Consider the following 19053-nt stretch of genomic DNA (forward strand, 5'->3'; position numbering starts at 1 on the left):
GCGGGGGTTGTTGACTATCTATACTGCCGTTGCTCGCGGTGACGGTCGTGTAGAAGGCACACGCGGCCAGTGATAGAAGGCACGCTACTCCGACAACAGAAAAGAGCACACCGACAATGCGAGATTGCGACGTGTCTCCCGCCTTCACCCGACAACTGCGGATAGAGACACTTACAAAGTGGCGGATTGACCACGTTGAGGCTGCAACGTCGCTGCCTGACTGTTCTGTTGTTCACGTAACGAGATGGATCAGGAGATTAATGAAAAACGGAGGGTTGGAACATGAGCTGAGAATATCGAGGTAGAGACAGAAGTCTCTCAACTTGGAGTGATATAGGAACACTTTTATATAGAAATGCCGCAAATGGAAGCAAAGTTGGTGACTGATTCATGAATGCGCTGAGGTAGGCTAACCGCACTAACATTCATGGAACCTGTCTTCATCAACCACTAAAATGATCTTCTTCTCAAGGTGCCAGGCTGTCTTCGAATCAGCTGACCCAAAGCAGTTTTTAGTCGGGTCAATCCGTGCCAAGCTTTGTAGGCAGAAGCAGACCCGTAGAACATAGAGCGAACTGGATGAACTCTGCATATGAAAACGTAATCTTACCCAGATCTCGCTGATGAGTCATATAAAGTAATCCGCCATACTCCCGCCTTTTCCAGTGCTCATTCTGCTAAACACACGCTTCCAACGCCAGAAGAATCGAGACAAAGTGCGTAGACTAGCGACGAAAACAGGAGATGTTGCGCCGCATGCAGCTCGTGAGAGAGAGATCAAGGGAAGCTAAACAACACGCTTGACCTGTAGACGGGATCAGTTGAGTACTACTGGAATGGTAATGGGATGCACGGGGGCTGGTTACCTCGAAGAACCGTTTGAGCCACCACACCTGGAAGAAACCCTGGCCAATGAGTACCATCAACTGGAAGATGCTCCACCACTTGATGCGCGCGTTGGTGCTCTCGGCAGTATTCCTGTGCACTCGCTCGCGCACGATGATGTAGCTCTGCTCGTCCTTGACCTGGGAGACAAGTTCCGACATTGTTCGCACTGGTTCTGTCAGTACTGCCCTCTCCCGGCGAATCAGTGTGGTTGCTCACCCTCCTTCTCCAATGGATCTTGGGGGGCTTCCGATTCAGGGACGTAGACAATGCCGTGCACGTTGAACGAGACCTCCTTCGTGTTCGCGCCCCAGTGCTCGTTGTTGAAGCAGTATGTATATTTGCCGTCTTCTTTGGCGTCGAAGGAGTGGTCGCCGGAGGATACGCCGCGTTCGTGGACCTGGTAGCTTCGAGAGGGCGTCTCGATCTGTGTATAGATAGTCAGCTACGTGGGTTGAAGGTAGAATTTGTCTCATTTCCGCACCCAGAAATCAATCTCCAGATTTCCGCTGCCCCCAAATTCCCGGTCGCCGACCTGGAACGTGACTGTCATCTTGTCGTCCTTGTGGAGGGATTCGTGGAAGCATTCGCGCTGGTGGGCCTTCATTTGGATGTTGTGCGCCGTCGCAAATGACAGCAGGCTGCTCGCCGCAGCGAGAATGGCGAAAGACGGGAACAGCATGGCGGGTGTGTCGTGGTGCTGCTCTGTCGTGTTGAATTCGATGTTTCGTCGAGCGCCAAGCTACGTACACGGAGATGCCAGCTTGCCCGCAATGCAAGGGCCCAGAACCTTAGCGTTGAGATTAGTCAGCCACGGCTCCGTTTCAACTTCCTTCGAACGGCGTCCTGCTCTGTCCTACACCTGCAATGTTGTTGTTCATTCACAGCCTTCTTTTTGAATCTTGAGTGCGATGCATCGTCTCTTCTGATCTGTTCGCAATCATTAAATGACATGACAATGTTGCGACTCGCTGTGCAGTCTGCGTGTGCTGACACCCGCAACCCTTGAGGGTCTCGCACGATTACCATTATGCGCTGATGCCAGACATCAAAGTGCAGCTGAGGACCGCGGAGATGACTTGTCGTGATCAGGTTACTCAGATCGCCGGTATCCTGGTTATGTAGCTCAACCAGTTGGGGCGAAAGGTAACACCCATGTATCTTTCATGGATTATCCTCTTCGTTGTCCACCTGTTTTCTTCTGTATGCGTAGGTCCTGGGATAATGTCCTCTCTTCTGGTTTTGTTGTCGTTCCGTCAGGTACCCTTCTCTTCTGTCGTCCAATTTCAGAGGTTCTAAATTGACCTGTTTGCCGCCAAGACAACCGTCAGTCCGCTCCCACACCCGTCCCCGCAACACCAGCGCGTCTCTCTTGTGTGCTCATTCTGAGCTTGCGTTGCTCACTCCAATTGTCGTTCGTATCCACGCGGTACTTTGGTCGCCGTCGCTTACAGACCGCGTCCTTTTTCACACGCGGCGTCAACGCCCGCACTTTGAATTCAGCGCCTACACCTCCAAGCTACCAGGATGACGGATGCAAATGGCGCTCCGCGTAGGGTTTCAATGGCCTACATCCTAGGCTTTAGTGACAAGCCGTACAAGGAAGTAAAGCCACCCGCACCTCCGCCCCCGCCGCAATCTAGAAAGCCCGGACAATCTGCTACCATAGTGGCTGCCCCCTTTGAATACCATGACGAAGCTCGTAGGCTAATTACTGTCAGATGTCTAGCCCTGGTCGTATCGTAGAGTGGACCGCGAGTGACGGACGAAAAGGCAGACTCACAGGCACCGGTAAACCACGACTTACTGCAGCCAGCCTTGCGAAGGTACATTCTGAACAACGGCCGGCAAAGGAGCTACCAGGCGCGAAGGGTACCCCAAAGAAAGCAGCTTCGACCAAGCCCGCTACCGATGGAGATAACCTGTGGGGCAACAATGATTGGGGTAACACCGATGCAAAGAGCCAATCGAAGAAATCGAGCTCGAAGAAGACCTCAAGTAACAAAGGTGATGCATGGGTCGTGCAGGAATCGGGCAATGACGCAAGCGATCCATTTGCAGCCACCTGGAGCACTACTCCAGATGCTACAGGCGACAACGACAACAAAGAGAAGAAAGATGAACCCGCAGCACTTTGGGAAGCTATGACTGTCCCGGAGAACAACACAGTCGCAGAAGATAACGATAAGAAGGATGGAGATTTAAATGGATGGACTAAAGAGCAAGATGAAAAGCTCATACTAATGAAGACTGAGACTTCGAAGACTTGGGCTCAGATGGGCGAAGAAATCGGTGGTAAGACGAAGCAAGATTGCCAGGACCGTTTCAAAGACATCCAACCGGAGGGATATAAGGCCAACGAGGTCAACAAAGGGGGTGGGGGCAAGAAGGGGAAGAAGGGGAAGAACGCAGATCAAAATGATGGAAAGAACAATAAAGATGAGAGGAAAGAGAAAGAGAAGAAGGAAGAAGCTGCAGGTGAAGTTGAAGCTTGGGAGACCCAGGGTGGATGGGGCCCTGGCGCCACCACAAGTGGTGGAGACGGCGCGAATGATGCTGCTCCGGGCTGGGATAACTTCGGTGGAAACACCTGGAATACAGACACGAATAACAACCAGAACAACAACATCGGCGGCGGTATCGGAGGCGACCAGTGGACTGCAAGCGCTCCAGCACAGAAAGCCCCTTCAAACAAAGCGCCCCCGCAAGCCCCCTCTAAGCCCAATGCCAATAACAAGAAGAATAACAGCAACAACACCCACCTCATCACCGCTCGTCCTCTCGAACTCGAAGTCAAGCCTGACGATACTTTCTCCGCCGACGACTTACGTCTAGTCGCTCGCATCTTACAACAAGATTGCTCAATGGTATGGAATAGGGTTAGCTGGCGATTCAGGGACAAGACAGGTAGGACGCTTCATCCTGATGAGTTCGAGAAGAAGATTACTGGGCGTCTAGAGGGCAAGGGCAGCGAGGAGGCTGAGCGGAGGCGGTAGGACTGTGACGAGGTGATGATGGAAGGTCACGCGTGACATTTGTCATGAAGCACTCCAAAGGTCAGGAGAGCAGTCGAATGAACTCGTTTGTAATACTATAACTATAGCCAGCTGGGTTTCCAGTTCGCATCTTCAGGCTGTATAGTGATCAATTCACTGGCGCGACTGATTCGGTGGATACACGTTGAACAAGCCAACGCAGTCATGAAACATGGGTCAACGAAGTCGTTATGGTACGTTATGAGCCAGACGACTGAGTTTTGACTGTTGAATGATCATCTCTTGGCGTAGTCCAAGTATCATGGATGAGACAGAATGAATGACTGTCCTCCGCGTTTCAGATCGATTCTCGAGCATGCCCACTACCATCGGAGGTTGCACTCGCTCCTAGGTAATGTCACTATCCCTCCGAAGACACGTGTGCTTGAACTCCTTCTCCAGCCCAGGCATGTTCAAGCGATCGACACCCCAACCGCAAGCCTGGCTCTCACAGTGCAACACCAGCGAACTCAGATGACCAAAGACTTTTCCACATCCCTCGTCGCGACACACGAAAGGGTGAAGGTCACCAGCTGCCGACCAACGCTGTACCTCGCGGATATCGACGCGGCCTATGCGAATGGACGCATGCATATCGAGATCCATGTAAAGCGCCGAGTACCACCACTTTCCGAGACAGCGCGTAAGAAGTGCCGGGTCGTTGAAATTGGGGCATTTGCCTGACTCCAAGTGATTGATGAGACTGGAGTAGGTGCGCATCGGTGCGTCGCAGGCCCAACAGCCAATGTCAGCGGACCTGTGCTTAGTCATGTGCTAGTGTTGTCAGCGTGGGAGTCGTGAGTTAGTCGCGTCGCAGATCACTCACAATGTGGTAGTTGCCCTCGTGGTGGGTGTGGAAGCCACATTCCTCGCAAAGAAAGCATTTCTCGAGATGGAGACCCAGTCGGGTCTTTCCAGCACAGTGCTCGCCGCATTGGGGGCAGGAAAGTACGAATGAACAGCTCTCGTTGTGCTGGGTGAGCTTGTTAAAGCTCGGTAATATGCGCTTGCAGTCTTCGCACTGGAAATGATCACACTTGAGATGTTGTGCAAGCGCGGAATGATCCGGTCCATCGAAGTCGCAACCTGGCTGTAAGCAATGCTTATGCCCTGACCTTGGTCAGTCAGGTCCTCAAGATATAGTGATCGATGAAAAACAGGATAAACGCTCAAATCAGGCAAAAAGGCACGGGCTCGCAATACTAGAATCTTCCAGACCACTTACTGTTCGTCTGCTCCCAATGTGCATCGCGTTCATCTTGATTGCGGAAACGGCGCTGGCATGTTCCGCACCACGTATGCTTCGCAGCGGCCTGAAGATGTCGCTCCAACTCAACGCGAGTCTTGAAGCCGAGCAGGCAAGTGAGACACACCCACTCATGGCCGACACTGTAGTTATTCTCAAAGTGGTTCTTAAGAGCCCAGTCATCCTTGAAAGCGGAGAGGCAGAGGTTGCAGTGAACTTCATGATTCGCTGCATTATCGACGTGGTTCTTGAGTCCATTGCGGTCTACAAAGACTCGCTTGCAGAGGTTGCAGTAGTTTTCGTGTCCGACGCTCTGCTTGATGTGACTGAGCAGTGTAGCCTTGTTGGCGAACTTGTACGAGCAGACACCACACCAGTTCTCGTGTGGATCGTATGCCTTTTCGGGTGTGTTATCGGTTGAGCCTGAGACGACGCGATCTTGTCCTTGCTGGGCGCGCGGGCGATTGAGGATAGCCTTGGTGCGGTCATTCACCACTTGCGGAGAGCGTCGAACCGGTGGTGCCGGCTGCACTGCAGGAGCGCCGCGCTTCTTGACCTCTTGCCATGGTAACGAGTCATCGGCAATCTGGTTCAGGAACGGATTTTGAGAAGGGTCAACAGCTGGACTACGGACGGCAGTTTCGCTGCTGTCTGCGCTAGCGAACATCGCATAGCGGTTATTGCCAGGCGTGGCCATTGCCAATCCGCTGCAGCGAGGGGAGGACGGGGTCGGTGTTTATAACAACGTAGTATCAGTTCAGCTGATTGTGTTGATAGAGGTGATTGTGCTATCACCGCTAGCACGGACAGCCATTGGCAAGCAGCCAGCGCTGGAGGCAGCAAGCACCTTCTCACGTGACAGCGTGATAACAAACGGGTAGAGACATGAGCAACACACGGATGCGCGCATAAGCGGCACCAACGTTCGGCCAAAACGTATACTCGTGCTGAAGACATCTTCGAAGTACGGGCATGACCATGCAATTGTTACCATCGAACAAGATGCCACGAGGGCGGAGACGAGGAGACAGTGAGCGTGAAGGAAATGGCGCGATGGATGTACGCCTCATGGAAAGCGAACGCGGTATCGAGAATGCAGTACGAATTGAGAAGTAAGCATGTACCTGCCGGATAAATTCAGAAAGGCCGTGATGCATATCGTCGCGAATTAACGGCTTGAGATGGTCAGAGCCCGGGTCCGAAAGACGCGTGGACTGAATGAGGGACAGGAGCTATGGAAACATCTAGCGATGTCTAGATGATACTATAGCATGGCAGTCAGATTGGAAGGAATGATGTCAGGAGCAAAGATGTGTTTGAATTGAAGGTGGTTGGATAAATGACGCCATAAAAGCTAGTGTGTCACGTCGCCCACGCGCTCTCGCGTCTTTCACAACAACCAGATTCAATCACCTACACCATCAGCGCCATTTCGGAACTATGTCTCATGCAGGAAAGCGAGTGTTCTCCTACACTACGACAAGAACGCGGGACGAGGCTCCTAAACTGTTGGCCAGAACAATGCGTCAGTCCTTGGCCAGAGCAGCACTACTGCACATCCCACAGGGCGTGTGCTTGCTCCAACACTCGACATTCAACGATGGACTGGTAGACCGCTCCTTCTAGGAATCTCTGCTACGGGCTCTCTCAATGGTTCCGTTGCCCGTCACGTCGAGCAAGCAATCTTTTTGTCATCCCGTTCCGCTATGGCGGCTCCTAGCTCCAATCGTGGCCTCAAGAACTAGAATCCTATTCTATTCTATCACTGCTTGCTCACATGACAAGGTTTTCTTTGCAAGCTCGCAATCTTGAAACAGCAGAGTTTGTTCGTCGCGATGAACTCAATACGATATGGCTTCGCTGAAAACAGGTTGCTCCATCTTTCTCTTGACATTCAGTCAACTCTGTTGACTAGTCCAGAACGAAGCATTCCACTTGAAGTTTTCGTCGTTTGCTACTGCACTGTACAATGCGTCCGACTAATAGCACAAGGATATGGACCCGGTATATTCACTACGATGGCTATACTATTGATCTTTCACAGATGCTGCATATCAAAGCTCAGCCCGCAGCTACGCCCTACTGGGTCGCTTCGATCCGCTTCTCAACCAGCTCTCCTTACGGACACCTTGGCAATTCAACGTGGTGAAAGCTATCCAGCGTCACTCACACGCGCCAAAGATCATGTCACACAACGTGGAGGGAAAGCAACCTGCCCCACAAGATATAACTGCTTCCTGTATAACTACGGACGCGAAATAAACCCTCCGCTGACCTCTTACACTCCACACAACCAGTCGACTCTACTTCTTTGGCTGGCCTCTTGTCCTGCACGGAAGAACCACCCAGTTCCATCCAAGCATACTGGTTTGGAAAAACGCTAAACGTACCCGCATAGCAAACCGGTACCAAATATTATCCTTGCACCTTTTACGAGATACTAACTACAGTCACAAGACTTGCTTCGTGTAAGATGCATTGCATCGACAGGAGGGTTCACCAGCGTTCACCAAGGAATAACCGCTTTGTCGCCTTTGAGCCTCGTCTTATCAACCATTCGTGGGACACGGAGTATAGCAAGCCGAAGGATCTCACCATCGATCAGCTGTACCTTGCGCAAGCCCTTGCCAATGGTTCAAACTATCAACACCCGAATGAAGACCTCATTGAGCGGATGCGCGTAAGAAATGATGTCTCTGACACCCAGGCAGCAAACAGCCCCGCGCCCCAAATGCCTCCTTTACCTTCAACGCCGATACGTTCGCACACCGATGATCTCGCCGGCAGTCTGCCTCTACCAGCCGCGGACCCATCCAAGACGGCTCCTGTCATCCCACAATCACACCCATGCACGAAACTCTCGTCAGAGGATAAGGAATGGGAACAAAAAGCAAGTAAAGGCATCGCTCACAAGGCACTGAGCTTGGACAAAGTCTGGGATAAAAAGACATGGAAGCAGAAAGCCAACAACATCGAACGATTGAAATTGCTAAAGGACGATGGGTACGACATCAGATCTCTACGGGCCCCGAAGACGTCCGCAGATGCAATAATCGAGGCTCTTTTGGCTCACGTCAAGGTACGGAAAGGGAACAGTGTGGGTCTCGTAGCTTCTTCATTACTCCGTTCAACTCTCAGCGGGGAATCCTCACAATCAACGAAAGAAGATAGCTCTGGCCACTTTGATGCCCCCACTATAGCGAACGATGTCATGAAGTCGAATAGGGAGCCGAAGACCAATGCAGGCCATGTTTCATTGGGTTTAACACTCCAAGGCGTCCCAGGGTTTGCGCACGATGAACCAGAATCGTACTCGTATATCCCGCCTGCCATTGCGGGCCTGAAACGCAAGCATACTCACGAGGATGAAAACCAGCCTGATTGGCACCAAGACAACCCACAAAAGAAACTTCACAAAGCCTACAACACAGCAAACTCCAACACTTTCGTCGATACGCCGTGCACTTGCAGGAACGCTAAGATGGCGCGAGTGATGACAAGGGAAAAAATTGCCAACGCCTTCGCACAACAGGCTCCCTTCATATACAGTCGACGAATATGTCGTGATATCTTCCAATACGCTAGGGGAGTAAGAAAGATATTCCAGGACCCAAAATCGGAAGAATCCTCCCACACTTGTATGACCTCGTGGAAACCTTCACAGATCATTTTCCACTCGCCGTCATCGGCCGCTCGTCAATCCTGCGAGCTGTATGTGTACATCAGCGCGAAGGGTATTAAGCTGATCATGTGGGAACTTTCTCACATCGCCTATGATCTCTATGAAGATGGTAGCTGGTGCATCACAGATCCCGATGAGACTGAGGATCGGGAGGGCGATATATTGATGGAAACATACAACCCAGTAAAACAAGACTTTCGGTACGAGATGCGCATTTTCGACACGCCAACATTCCCAATGATTATTGAAGGAGAGACCATGGCGCTAGTCGGTCTGCTAAGACGCCTTCGGAAGAGCGGTATCAGCTACTATCATAAAGAAAAGTATGATCCGCAACGGATGGAGGTGGTCGCGCATGGCAATGGGACCAGGCAATTAAGTGATGCCACCGAGTCCGCTTTAGAGGAGGCGGAAAAGATATTAGAGACCGGACAGGCTCTTGGTGGCGTAGAGGTCCAAATTGGGTTCCTGGACAGCTTAGACTATCTAGATAATTTGTTCTAGGTCAAGAATGCACGGGTTCACTGTGAACAGTCTGCAACTCTACCAATTGTTTGGTAAAAGGACATTATGACAATACAGTAGTGAATGCGAGTCGCGGTCCGTGCTCACCAACACCTCAAGCTCTACACCAAACAATGCCTTCGTTACCTTGATGTTGCCTTTGCGCACCTTAGCTCTCTATCCACCTTTACGGCGAGGTCGCGGTTGTGAAATCATTCGATCATTTGCACCCTCGTATTCCTACCGCGACCGCAAAATTGAATCCCAGCTAGATCCACAATGCCAGTACGCACCCGCAAAATCGGCGTCAACGATAAAGACAAAACAACTCTCGCCTTCGCTGACAATGACTTCCGTCGTCATTGGGTCTCCGGTCACGAGGGAAGTGCACGCAACACCGATTCAAGAGTCGCCTTCAACCAGCAAGACAATGGTTTCAATCACCTAAAGCTCACCGTCGCAACGCTCGTCAACGCCAAAACCAACGATGCGCCTGACTTTGCTAACTTCAGTCGCGAAGAAGAAGCCAAATACCACGGGACGCTACGCAGCAAGCTCAGCCTTGCCAAGGACTACATACTCAAGGAGAAGGACCTGTCTCTGGACCCTGACCGCGTCGCTCTGCGCCACGAGCCGACGTCATTAGCTCTCGCCGCACCGCCTATCATGATCAACCTCTATTCTCAGCAGATGATTCGCCTCCTCATCGACATTTCAGCAGAACTGCGCCAAGTGAGCGCTGATACTCCGGAGGATGAGGTCGAGACGGTGCTGGGTGAGCCGATGAGAGATTATTTGGAATTTTGGGAGAGGTTACAGAACAGTCTTTCATGGCAGCTTCCTGGGGATGATAACGAGGCTAGAATGGGCGAGGCGGACAGGGCTATGGATGAGGTCTTGGAGAAGTTGGTTGAGCCCTAGCATGTGGACCCACAAGGCAGCTTGGCAAGTCAACGGTGGTAAATCACCTGGTCATGATTGCAAGAAGACAATTCAACAAGCCTAATGAGGGGAGTGGGGTTTTGAGTAGTATGAGCGTCTTTGAACGTTATTACAGTGACCAGATATTCTTTGTACCTGCTGATATAAGGGTGAATAGCTTGAATTCTCATTAGAAACTGATAGTGCTGTCACCCCAGACAAAAACGAATCCGCATGATCTGACTCTCATTTCAACCCAAAGTGCGAACGGTCTGCTTGAAATGTCTGACCAACAGGGGAAGGCGAACAAGCTGGCTGGCGCTGTAATGTTAGGAAAGTCGACTTACAATGCACAAACATTGCTAGAGTTGCATTGTTGCGGGTTTGGCTAGTACCAAGAGCCAATTCTCCAGCATCGAGCTGAAGCTTGTTCAACGTCCAGCGTTCGGCCCCTAGGACTGATCAAGCGAGCAGTTGGCTTGCTGGCCGCTTGAGTGCTTCTTGCCGTTTAGTTTCTCGATGCCATCACCGACTGTTCGGACCCATTCTTGACTCTGTGTCGGCCCAGTGACTGAGTCAGCGAAGTCAATAAATATGTTTCTTGCCGTTCGGGCGTAAGCGCTGCATATGTCGTCCCTGTTGCGATTACCTCTTTCTCCTGGCCTTTCATGCGCTATTTCCCAGGCTACTCTGCTCTGTCAATATATGAATGTTGCTTTCTGCTCCCAGAGGCCATCAGAGCGAAGCTCAACTCGACTCCTCGACCAATAGAGATTATATCGAAACGCGAAGGTCGTGTGATCTGTGTCGAAAAGGTCAGATCAAAGTTCTCGAAGTAATACTTCCCCATCTCCGGATATATAGAGGTATGGAAAACCTCTAATCATTCGTGACCCATGCTAATCGTCAAAGCCATACACCATGAGCACTCAACACGGCTTCGGTCACTACAATATTTCCGAACACTCTTGAGGGTATCAAGGCTTTCTGCAAGGGCCGCAAAGCTCTTGACCTCGTGCGCAGATTCAGCACTACTCCGATCCCAGGCGCACCGGCAGAGTGGGATGATACGCTCGGTGTATGTCTAGACCTGGAATGGTACAACCAACCTCCCGATAGCCCGGTGAAGATCATCAATGAGTGTAGTCTAGCCGTCTCTCCGATGAAGAAGCTTCGTGACTGCAAGAGTCAAAGTGATTCTGGAGATCTCATTCGAAACTTTGCGGTATATTACATCCCCATCGTGGAGATGTGTCACATGCGGAACAAGGGGAAAGACAAATCTGGTATACCTTTCGATCATTCCGAGCCGAACCCAAAGTTTTGTCAAACGCGCTTCGTTACGAAGTCTGCGGCCCAAGCAGTCCTGGTCAAGTTTCTCGGTTTTCAGCGCTGCGACGATGGGTCGAAGAGGCCAGTAATTTTCTTTGGTCAAGGCCTGAATAATTATGAGCGCCAGCTGGAGCAGCAATGGGGCCTTAACACCACTAAGCTTTACAGTGTCGTGCTCACGATCCGATCGCTTAGAGCACTGGCGAGCCACGCTGGTACCGTCGCTGCACCAGATAAAGAACGCGGTAAAAGTTTGCCGAGGTTCGTCGAGCTTCTTCGTGGACTCCAAGTCAACACCACCAGCATCTGGATGCACAGCAGCTCCAACGATGCAGTGTATGGGATGACACTGTTCTTTTTCGTCGTCCTCTTCCCAGTACTGTATCTGGGTGCGCCTCCTGATCAATTCCCATGGGACTGCACTATCGCCGGCCGCTCTATCCATGCTATATGGACCGATCTTGCTGAGGAGAAGAAGACTATCCCGCCGCAGACGTGGGGCACTGCTCAGTTTTGTTGGTACTGTGAAAAGGCAGACGTGCATTATGCCAACGCGTGCCATGTGAAGGAGACTATCGAGTGCGACATTTGCGCGAAAGCTCCTGGCCCTGAGAACAAGCGCTTCCGTAGCAAGCAGTATCGCTTTGGCCATCAGACTAGTCGGTGTACCCGTTCAGTTCAGGCACAACATTCCACCCCTGCCTGCATTTATTACGGACAACCTAGACCACGAAGAGCAGCGTGCTGTCTCTCGAGCTAAGGCTAGCGACGATGTTGCAATCGGTGGACGGATTCTATTCGACAAGCTTCTAGCACCTGGGTATCCAGGCAAGATTGGCGATCGCGAGTTGGATGCCGAGGACGAGCGTCGCGCTGGGGAGCAAAAGATGCTGTGGAGCTTGAACGATCCTACCGACGACGATTTTCTCTTGACGATGAGTAGTACGGAAGTTGGTGTGTGCCAATCGAGTCGATTTTGGGTGTATATTCAGCCTTAGGCTCGGGGCTCATAAACGAGAGGATTGTTTGCCTATATACATCTGTCTTGTTGTGATTTTAGTAGGTCAGCCATAATAACGTATATGGCAACTATTCCAATATCTGTCATCAAGAGAGCCTGATCCTTTTTACTTGCTTGTTGGGTTGGAGAGATATCGAGCCCTGGAGCGCTGTGGCTGCCACCCCTGGTAGGCCGCTGCATGGCCAGTTGCGCGGGCATTGCATGCGCTTCATGCTGTTCGTACTAATCGAAGCTTTTGAACATGACGCGTATGCTGAAAAGAGCAGTGTATACTTGGAATTGTCGATGGGCGGTGTTGCAGCCGTAGGTTGCGACCCGTGAACGCGTCGCAAAGTTCCGCCGAAATGATGATGTCATTCTCGCGACGCAAGATACCCCACGTGACCCCAGCCATCTCCGGGGCTTTGCTCGTCCGTTCCATTTGGCACACACCAAAGCACTCCCTCTCGCAATACTAACTTCTGAGAGCACGATTTATTAAATGTCTAGCAGACTAACACTATCGGACTATCGCCGCGGCCTGCCTAAAGCCGACCGTTCCTCTACAGATCATCTACATCGGCAAAAGTGTCGTTGACAATAGCTCTTACCTGCTTTCCTATCTCGCTATCTTCAATGTCACCACTGATGCTCATCATGATCTCTCGCCATAGCTTAGCCTTTTCAACATCATAGACTCCTCCAAGGCACTCCGAGTAGAACTTCTTCTCGTCGGCAATGTCTCCGCACTGCTGGCGGTAAAAGAGAGATTTGTGTTGACGGTGCAAGACCATGCGAACCAGCATTTCAGCTTCGCCTGAAATGATGGGCCTCGAAGAGCTGTCAAATATGATCCTGTAGTCTGTGAGAGGTGTCCTGCTATCCTCTGGGTAAGGGTTGCCAAGTAGATTTGTGTCATCTACTCCCCCTTGTGGACTGCCGTGCTGCATGGTTTCCGCCTCATCACTAGCAGCATTTTTGATCATGAGAAGCTGTGAACGGAGGACCCCCAGAATGAGCCGAATTTGGCGTTTCGTTATCAATTTGGGCTCTTTCCCTGGAGCTGTATGTATATGGGAAAGATCGTTCTTTGTGGCGGAGCCGATGGATCGTGGCTTTCGCGTATAGATTTTCTTCTCAGTGTCCATGACTGGTGTTCCTTCGATAAGTCCTTGGTCGACGCGCTTATTGCGACAGACGACGATAGCCTTGGCGAAATCCCATGACGCGAAGTTTCTCCAAGGCGTATTGCCATATACACTGACGTGTTTGCCCGCCTTCTGCAGTGCTCTAAACATCTTCTCCTTATTGAAATTCCCTACCCACGTGCTGGCCGTCCAAGGAGCATCAGGGTCTGTGCCTCGCTCTCGTGATACAGATGGGATTATGGCAGGAAATCTGGACTCCGAAGTGGACGAGAGAGTCAGAGATGAATTAGACTTGTGAACCATTCCTTGACTTCCGGATGGTACATGCACTGGCGCATCTCGATTCGTGCTTGACATGATCGGACGATAGAGTTGGAGATCTAGCCACTAGTTCAGCAGGATGCTTAGGGTTGAGAGAAGGTTAGATCAGCACAACGTATGGTAGGGAATAGTTAGCATATGAAGTGACCTATTCTAGTCACAAACTCTCTTTCTCACTGGCCTAGGCCATTCGCAAGACCCCCTTCAGCGAAAGTTCCAGCAACCACCAGGTTCCAGTCACAGATTGTTGAAGAGAAAGTATCGATCACGTATACATGTTTCGAAAGACACGAGATCATCGACAATGATCTGATGAGATATTGAAATGAGCAGAACCATCTACTAGAAATCACGAGCGTCAGCTGGGATACCCAGAGCGCCAGCAATGTCTTCCTTCCTTTACTTCTATTCAGTTCTTGTACGGAATGATATAGGAAATTGCCGTTGTTGTGTTCTTTTACTGTGCTTATGTTAGAGCACACGAGACGTTCAAGAATGACGCTTTCTACGAAACATTACGTTCCGTGTGATAGCGGCCTCTCTTTCACCAGATCGAGACACGGTATCTCTCATCCATATCTCACCTCGCCAGCGCCCTCCCTGAACCAGTCATCGCTAGCCAGCCCTTCGTCCGCAGTCGCATAGTTTATAATCGTACTCTTCGATGTTGTATACGCATTGTATGCGTCGATACCGTTCTCACTACCCACTCCCGAGCTCTTGATCCCGCCCCATGGGGAACTCGGGTCGTTGCGATGATGCGTGTTGACCCAGCAGATGCCACTCTCGATGCTCTCCGACACGCGGAAAGCTTGCGAAAGATCTTGTGTCCAGATGGCTGCACCTAGGCCGAATTCGCTGTCGTTCGCAAGCTCCAAGGCCTCTTCTTCTGTGTCAAAGCCTACGACGACGATGACAGGCCCGAAGGCCTCTTCCTTCCATATGCGCGTATCGACAATCTTCTTTGTGGTGCTATCCATCAGTATTGTTGGTGGATAGAAGTAGCCTTTCGAGAAATCGGTGTCGTCCAGTGAAGATTCGTGAGTCATTCGTTGGCCGCCCGTGACAACCGTCGCACCTGCGTCCTTTGCGTCGTTGACTAGTGTCTCAACGTTACTGAGCTGTCTCGCCGATATGAGGGGACCCATCATAGACTCCACATTCTTCGGCGAGCCCATCCGCCTCTCAATGCTCTGCACCTTGGCTTTTAGCTTCTCCACTACCTGATCGATGATGTTGTTCTGCACGATGATACGCGTCGCTGCCACACATGTCTGACCACTGGCTATGAAGCTTGCGAACACAATGCCATTGACCGCAAGATCCATGTGCGCTTTTTCAAACACGATGAGCGGAGCCTTGCCACCAAGCTCGGCGGTGTAATGTGCCAGATTGCGTCCTGCGATGGCGCCGATGGCGCGTCCTGCTGGTGTGCCGCCAGTAACATCAACTTTTTTGATGAGCGGATGCTCCACAAGAGCCTTTCCGGTCGTGATACCGTCGCCTGACAACACTGAAAAAACGCCGTCGGGCAAGCCGGCCTCTTTCAGAAGCTTGCCAAGCTCGATGCTGGTGAGCGGCGTCAGCTCACTTGGTTTCAGCACGATGGAGTTGCCCGCGGCTAATGCGGGTGCGATCTTCTTGACAGCAATCAACATTGGGTGGTTGAACGGCGTAATTTGCGCGACTACACCGAGCGGCTTACGGTCAACCCAATTGTGTAGTTTGCCGACCGTAGGCAAGACAGAGCGCTCCTCTGTTCGTATCAATGCGGCGTAATATTTGAACCATTTCGTAAGGGTCGGAACCTGAGCATTCATCTCACGAATGGCGCGTCCGGTCTGCTGTACTTCAAGCGCGATAAGTCTTGGGAGATTCTTGGTCAGGAGTTCCGCGATACGGTCCAGCGTGTCCGCACGCACATGGCGCGGGGCTCTCGACCACACTCCCGATTTAAAGACCTTGTGTGCAGTTTGGACAACATCCTCAACATCGGCTGCAGATGCAGCATGGCAGTGCGCGAAGATTTCCCCAGTTGCGGGGTCTTCAATGGCGAGTCTATGATATTGTTAGCAATTAGGGTGGGTCACGAATGAGGGGTCCCGCTGACTGACTGCTCCGCACGACCTTCCACCTCCTTTCCTTCCGCCCACATCTTGTACGTGTTTTCCATATTGGCCATATAACACGTTGTGAGGATCAGTCGTGTGCTACAGATGTCTGGGGATGGGTGGGAAGCTCAGATGGGGGAGCCTTTGGTAGCGGAGGTGGCCGACGAAGAGTGGACCTTACGATAAGTTAGCGGCGGCTAGAGACGTTTCGGCTTTCAGAGTGCCTTCCAGATCAACAACATGACGGAAAGAATACTCAGCAGTATTGTAGTTCGGTTCAGAGAGCTTCAATATCATTGATTATGATTGTGATACAATAATTTGGGTATCTTTTCCGATTTCGCCATTCTCAGTTGACCACCGTATTATAACAACGCCTGAAGAGACCCTGCGGGTACAAAGCGGAGCCAAATGACCATCCTAGTATATCAGATATGGCGCGAGGCCCAAGAATGAGAGAAGTAATCGTCGCCGCCGGAAGCAGAAACAAAGGAACTTTCATTTTGTCCTGATCAACCTGGAAGTTCATGTTAATCCAAGCACATGTCTTCCCTTCTCGTTACCCCTCCCACAGTCCAAATCCCTCTTCACTTCACCCTCAGCCCCATGTGTCTGCAGGAGCTCAATCAGCATGCTTCTCTCCTTGCCCTCGAGCCTGACCGCTTTGAGGGCGGACTGTAGCGGTGTACGTCCGTTCTTCGCCTCAAAGTTCACGTCCACACCAGCTTCAACAAGGTACTTTGCTATCGCAGACGCGCCAGGCGTCCTGCAAGCGAGATGGAGAGGCGTTTCTCCATCATGGTCAGGGTTGTCGATCGAGTGACCCAAAGAAGCAAGGTAACGAACAGTCTGAAGCTGTCGTCCCAATGTAGCGGCATGCATTGCCGAGTAGTACGATGATGGTGCCGGATTGACACGAGTGATGTCAGCCCCAAAATCCAAGAGAAGGGTGAGGATATCTGGCGACATTTCGTACGCTACTCGAATGAAGAAGTACCCAAACTCTGGATGCGTCGCCATCGGGTTTGCGCCTTCCCATATCACCCTCTCCACTTCGGCAGCTGTCGCTTCCGCTGGTATGTTTGCCAGAATTCGATCAACCGCCGCCCTTTGGTTTGGCTCCAGCTCTTTTCGTTTGCCCTTCGTCACAGCTATCCGGTCCGAGGTGATCTTCTTCTGGAAGATGGAGACGTCTGAGCTGGACAGCGTTGATGTATATTTTGATGCTTGTTTCGATGCGTGTCGGGACGCAAGTTGTAACCGAGTGCTCGCCTTCCCTGAGAGATCAGTACACCAGCTGTATGACTTCTTGAGTCGGGACTCTGGTGGTACCAGCGTGGGACTTGATGCCGCACCATCATCGGTGTAAAATGTACCACGCGATGGGGTGATGTCATCCCGGGATGGCGGTATCAGAAGTCGCCTTGGAACAGATGTTTGTTCGAGTGCAGAATAAGAGAGGGTCTGCGCGTCTTCAAAGGACGGAACGTTGGCGAGCCATGTGCCGATGCCGTCGTTAGCGCTGTTTCGTGTTGAAGCTTGTTCGTGAGGGCTCTTCCTGCCGCTTCGAGGCTCCTCGCCAAGGGCTGGCTCTAGAGAATCTGGACGTGGAAGAGTAGTCCTCTTTGCTAGTTGTGATGCCGACGGTGTCCCTTCCCGCGAAATAGCTGTGATACATGATCGGAGCAGACGGACAGCCTGTAGTAATGAAGATAGTTTGTCGCGTGCTGTTTGGTTCACATAAATCTCGTCTGTGTCCGTCCTCTTTAGCAATTCATCACTTTGCGTGATGAGGTTGCTGACATAATTTTGAAGTAAAGAATCTAGAGTGTCCTGTTGACAGAACCTAAGTCGAGTCAGTTTTCGTTCAATACTCGTTCGTTTCTGGTGTGAACGACTTACAGTGCGACATAGTCCAGACATAACTCTAGCACCACCTTCGAAGCGTCAAGATCATGCCGTAGATTCACCAAAGATCCGTCCTTCAGCGCACGCCAGTCCTCTTTCGGTTTACTACCATAAGAGAGCTTGAGAAAGGCCTTGTGCAATCGCTCACTGGTGTCGTCACATGAGTCCAGCACGCGTGAAACAGCATCAATAAGAGACGCCGGTAGCTCGGCCCACCTTGCCGAAAAGTCGTCTTGCGCAACACTCAGTCCAGTCTTGATCACAAGCAGATCGCTATTGATCTTGTTTAGGTCGTGACGCGCATCGCGGTGTTTGCGTGCGAAGCTGCTGATATCCGGGATGACCTGCTTTGGGCGTTAGCGTGTGTAGCTGCAAAGTCGAACATGTGAAGCGGCTACCTGGGCGATCGAAGTTCCTAGCGCAGCGCATCGGGCAGCGACTGTACTAGGACGCGACATTAGTTTGAATGTGCGATGACAAAGTTGATGCTAATGTGCACTTTGAAAAAGACGTTGAGGGCGCTGCCGGGCTGTCGTGGCTGTCGTGTTTGTTTTGGGGACGGCGATGCTGTCGGCGATTTTCGAAAGGTGTGTTGGCTTGGTCGGAGCTGACGAGCTTGTCACATCGTGAAGTACTGGCGTGCGGCACGGATCTCAAGCTTTTGCGTGCCCGCCGGTTACTTGGTGGCCCACGACGTTGGATGCGAAAGGGGGAAGACACAGATCACACTCAGTTTACGAAGGAAACAGGCTGCGCATTGTTTGAGGAAGGATTGGGTGTTGTTGGGCTTTGCTTCTCCAAAGCAGTGGCTAATGCAAGAGACGGGCCTCAAATTGCGGGAGTGCAGCGTATATTCCCCGTCTCTCAATGCCACCAACGACTGGGCTGTGGTGTTGCCATGGCTGGGGGAATAGGAGACAAGTCGCTATTGTGGGTTAGGCGGAACGGGAGGCGCGCAGG

At 51.5% G+C, this 19053-nt stretch overlaps 8 protein-coding genes across 8 annotated transcripts; 3 read left to right on the forward strand and 5 right to left on the reverse strand.

Annotated features, from left to right (window-relative positions):
* Positions 1-288: 288 nt before the first annotated feature.
* BKA58DRAFT_373665 (emp24/gp25L/p24 family/GOLD-domain-containing protein) lies at positions 289-1629 on the reverse strand. The gene is made up of 4 exons (XM_046169247.1): positions 1370-1629; positions 1105-1312; positions 867-1054; positions 289-805 (listed from the first exon to the last, which is right to left on the reverse strand). The coding sequence occupies exons 1-4, from the start codon at positions 1565-1567 to the stop codon at positions 788-790; spliced, it is 612 nt and encodes a 203-aa protein (XP_046031540.1). The 5' UTR covers positions 1568-1629; the 3' UTR covers positions 289-787.
* A 783-nt stretch (positions 1630-2412) lies between these two features.
* On the forward strand, positions 2413-3967 carry BKA58DRAFT_464588 (uncharacterized protein; the record flags this gene model as incomplete). The annotated part of the gene is made up of 2 exons (XM_046174919.1): positions 2413-2553; positions 2607-3967. 2 exons carry the CDS (start codon positions 2413-2415, stop codon positions 3879-3881), a joined length of 1416 nt encoding a protein of 471 aa, XP_046031541.1. The 3' UTR covers positions 3882-3967.
* A 262-nt stretch (positions 3968-4229) lies between these two features.
* Positions 4230-5863, reverse strand: BKA58DRAFT_351718 (uncharacterized protein; the record flags this gene model as incomplete). Its single annotated transcript, XM_046168554.1, has 3 exons — positions 4230-4694; positions 4747-5030; positions 5146-5863. The coding sequence occupies 3 exons, from the start codon at positions 5861-5863 to the stop codon at positions 4269-4271; spliced, it is 1428 nt and encodes a 475-aa protein (XP_046031542.1). The 3' UTR covers positions 4230-4268.
* A 1776-nt stretch (positions 5864-7639) lies between these two features.
* Positions 7640-9352, forward strand: BKA58DRAFT_447286 (uncharacterized protein; the record flags this gene model as incomplete). The annotated part of the gene is made up of 1 exon (XM_046174229.1): positions 7640-9352. One exon carries the CDS (start codon positions 7640-7642, stop codon positions 9350-9352), a length of 1713 nt encoding a protein of 570 aa, XP_046031543.1.
* Positions 9353-10476: 1124 nt separating this feature from the next.
* Positions 10477-12635, forward strand: BKA58DRAFT_416582 (uncharacterized protein). Its single transcript, XM_046172599.1, has 2 exons — positions 10477-11088; positions 11256-12635. The coding sequence occupies exons 1-2, from the start codon at positions 10942-10944 to the stop codon at positions 12363-12365; spliced, it is 1257 nt and encodes a 418-aa protein (XP_046031544.1). The 5' UTR covers positions 10477-10941; the 3' UTR covers positions 12366-12635.
* Positions 12636-13168: 533 nt separating this feature from the next.
* BKA58DRAFT_447294 (uncharacterized protein) lies at positions 13169-14376 on the reverse strand (the record flags this gene model as incomplete). The annotated part of the gene is made up of 1 exon (XM_046174230.1): positions 13169-14376. Exon 1 carries the CDS (start codon positions 14108-14110, stop codon positions 13169-13171), a length of 942 nt encoding a protein of 313 aa, XP_046031545.1. The 5' UTR covers positions 14111-14376.
* On the reverse strand, positions 14377-16502 carry BKA58DRAFT_22722 (aldehyde dehydrogenase domain-containing protein). The gene is made up of 2 exons (XM_046166394.1): positions 16189-16502; positions 14377-16132 (listed from the first exon to the last, which is right to left on the reverse strand). The coding sequence occupies exons 1-2, from the start codon at positions 16254-16256 to the stop codon at positions 14644-14646; spliced, it is 1557 nt and encodes a 518-aa protein (XP_046031546.1). The 5' UTR covers positions 16257-16502; the 3' UTR covers positions 14377-14643.
* Positions 16500-18994, reverse strand: BKA58DRAFT_464593 (uncharacterized protein). Its single transcript, XM_046174920.1, has 3 exons — positions 18492-18994; positions 18088-18437; positions 16500-18031 (listed from the first exon to the last, which is right to left on the reverse strand). The coding sequence occupies exons 1-3, from the start codon at positions 18549-18551 to the stop codon at positions 16711-16713; spliced, it is 1731 nt and encodes a 576-aa protein (XP_046031547.1). The 5' UTR covers positions 18552-18994; the 3' UTR covers positions 16500-16710.
* Between the last annotated feature and the right edge of the window lie 59 nt (positions 18995-19053).

Source organism: Alternaria rosae, assembly GCF_020736505.1.
Source record: "Alternaria rosae strain MPI-PUGE-AT-0040 chromosome Unknown BKA58scaffold_1, whole genome shotgun sequence".
NCBI classification, from domain to species: Eukaryota; Fungi; Ascomycota; class Dothideomycetes; order Pleosporales; family Pleosporaceae; genus Alternaria; species Alternaria rosae.

What these genes read in the sequence shown, in the direction of transcription:
- BKA58DRAFT_416582 (XM_046172599.1), top strand. Translation starts at nt 10,942, where the DNA reads ATGCGCTATTTCCCAGGCTACTCTGCTCTGTCAATATATGAATGTTGC. An exon ending in GTGTGATCTGTGTCGAAAAG is followed by an intron (nt 11,089 to 11,255) that starts GTCAGATCAAAG and finishes GAGGGTATCAAG; the next exon opens with GCTTTCTGCAAGGGCCGCAA.
- BKA58DRAFT_22722 (XM_046166394.1), bottom strand. Translation starts at nt 16,256, where the DNA reads ATGGCCAATATGGAAAACACGTACAAGATGTGGGCGGAAGGAAAGGAG. An exon ending in GTGGAAGGTCGTGCGGAGCA is followed by an intron (nt 16,133 to 16,188) that starts GTCAGTCAGCGG and finishes ACAATATCATAG; the next exon opens with ACTCGCCATTGAAGACCCCG.
- BKA58DRAFT_464593 (XM_046174920.1), bottom strand. Translation starts at nt 18,551, where the DNA reads ATGTCGCGTCCTAGTACAGTCGCTGCCCGATGCGCTGCGCTAGGAACT. An exon ending in TAGGAACTTCGATCGCCCAG is followed by an intron (nt 18,438 to 18,491) that starts GTAGCCGCTTCA and finishes CGCCCAAAGCAG; the next exon opens with GTCATCCCGGATATCAGCAG. An exon ending in TGTCTGGACTATGTCGCACT is followed by an intron (nt 18,032 to 18,087) that starts GTAAGTCGTTCA and finishes GACTCGACTTAG; the next exon opens with GTTCTGTCAACAGGACACTC.
- BKA58DRAFT_373665 (XM_046169247.1), bottom strand. Translation starts at nt 1,567, where the DNA reads ATGCTGTTCCCGTCTTTCGCCATTCTCGCTGCGGCGAGCAGCCTGCTG. An exon ending in ATCTGGAGATTGATTTCTGG is followed by an intron (nt 1,313 to 1,369) that starts GTGCGGAAATGA and finishes ATCTATACACAG; the next exon opens with ATCGAGACGCCCTCTCGAAG. An exon ending in AGATCCATTGGAGAAGGAGG is followed by an intron (nt 1,055 to 1,104) that starts GTGAGCAACCAC and finishes TGACAGAACCAG; the next exon opens with TGCGAACAATGTCGGAACTT.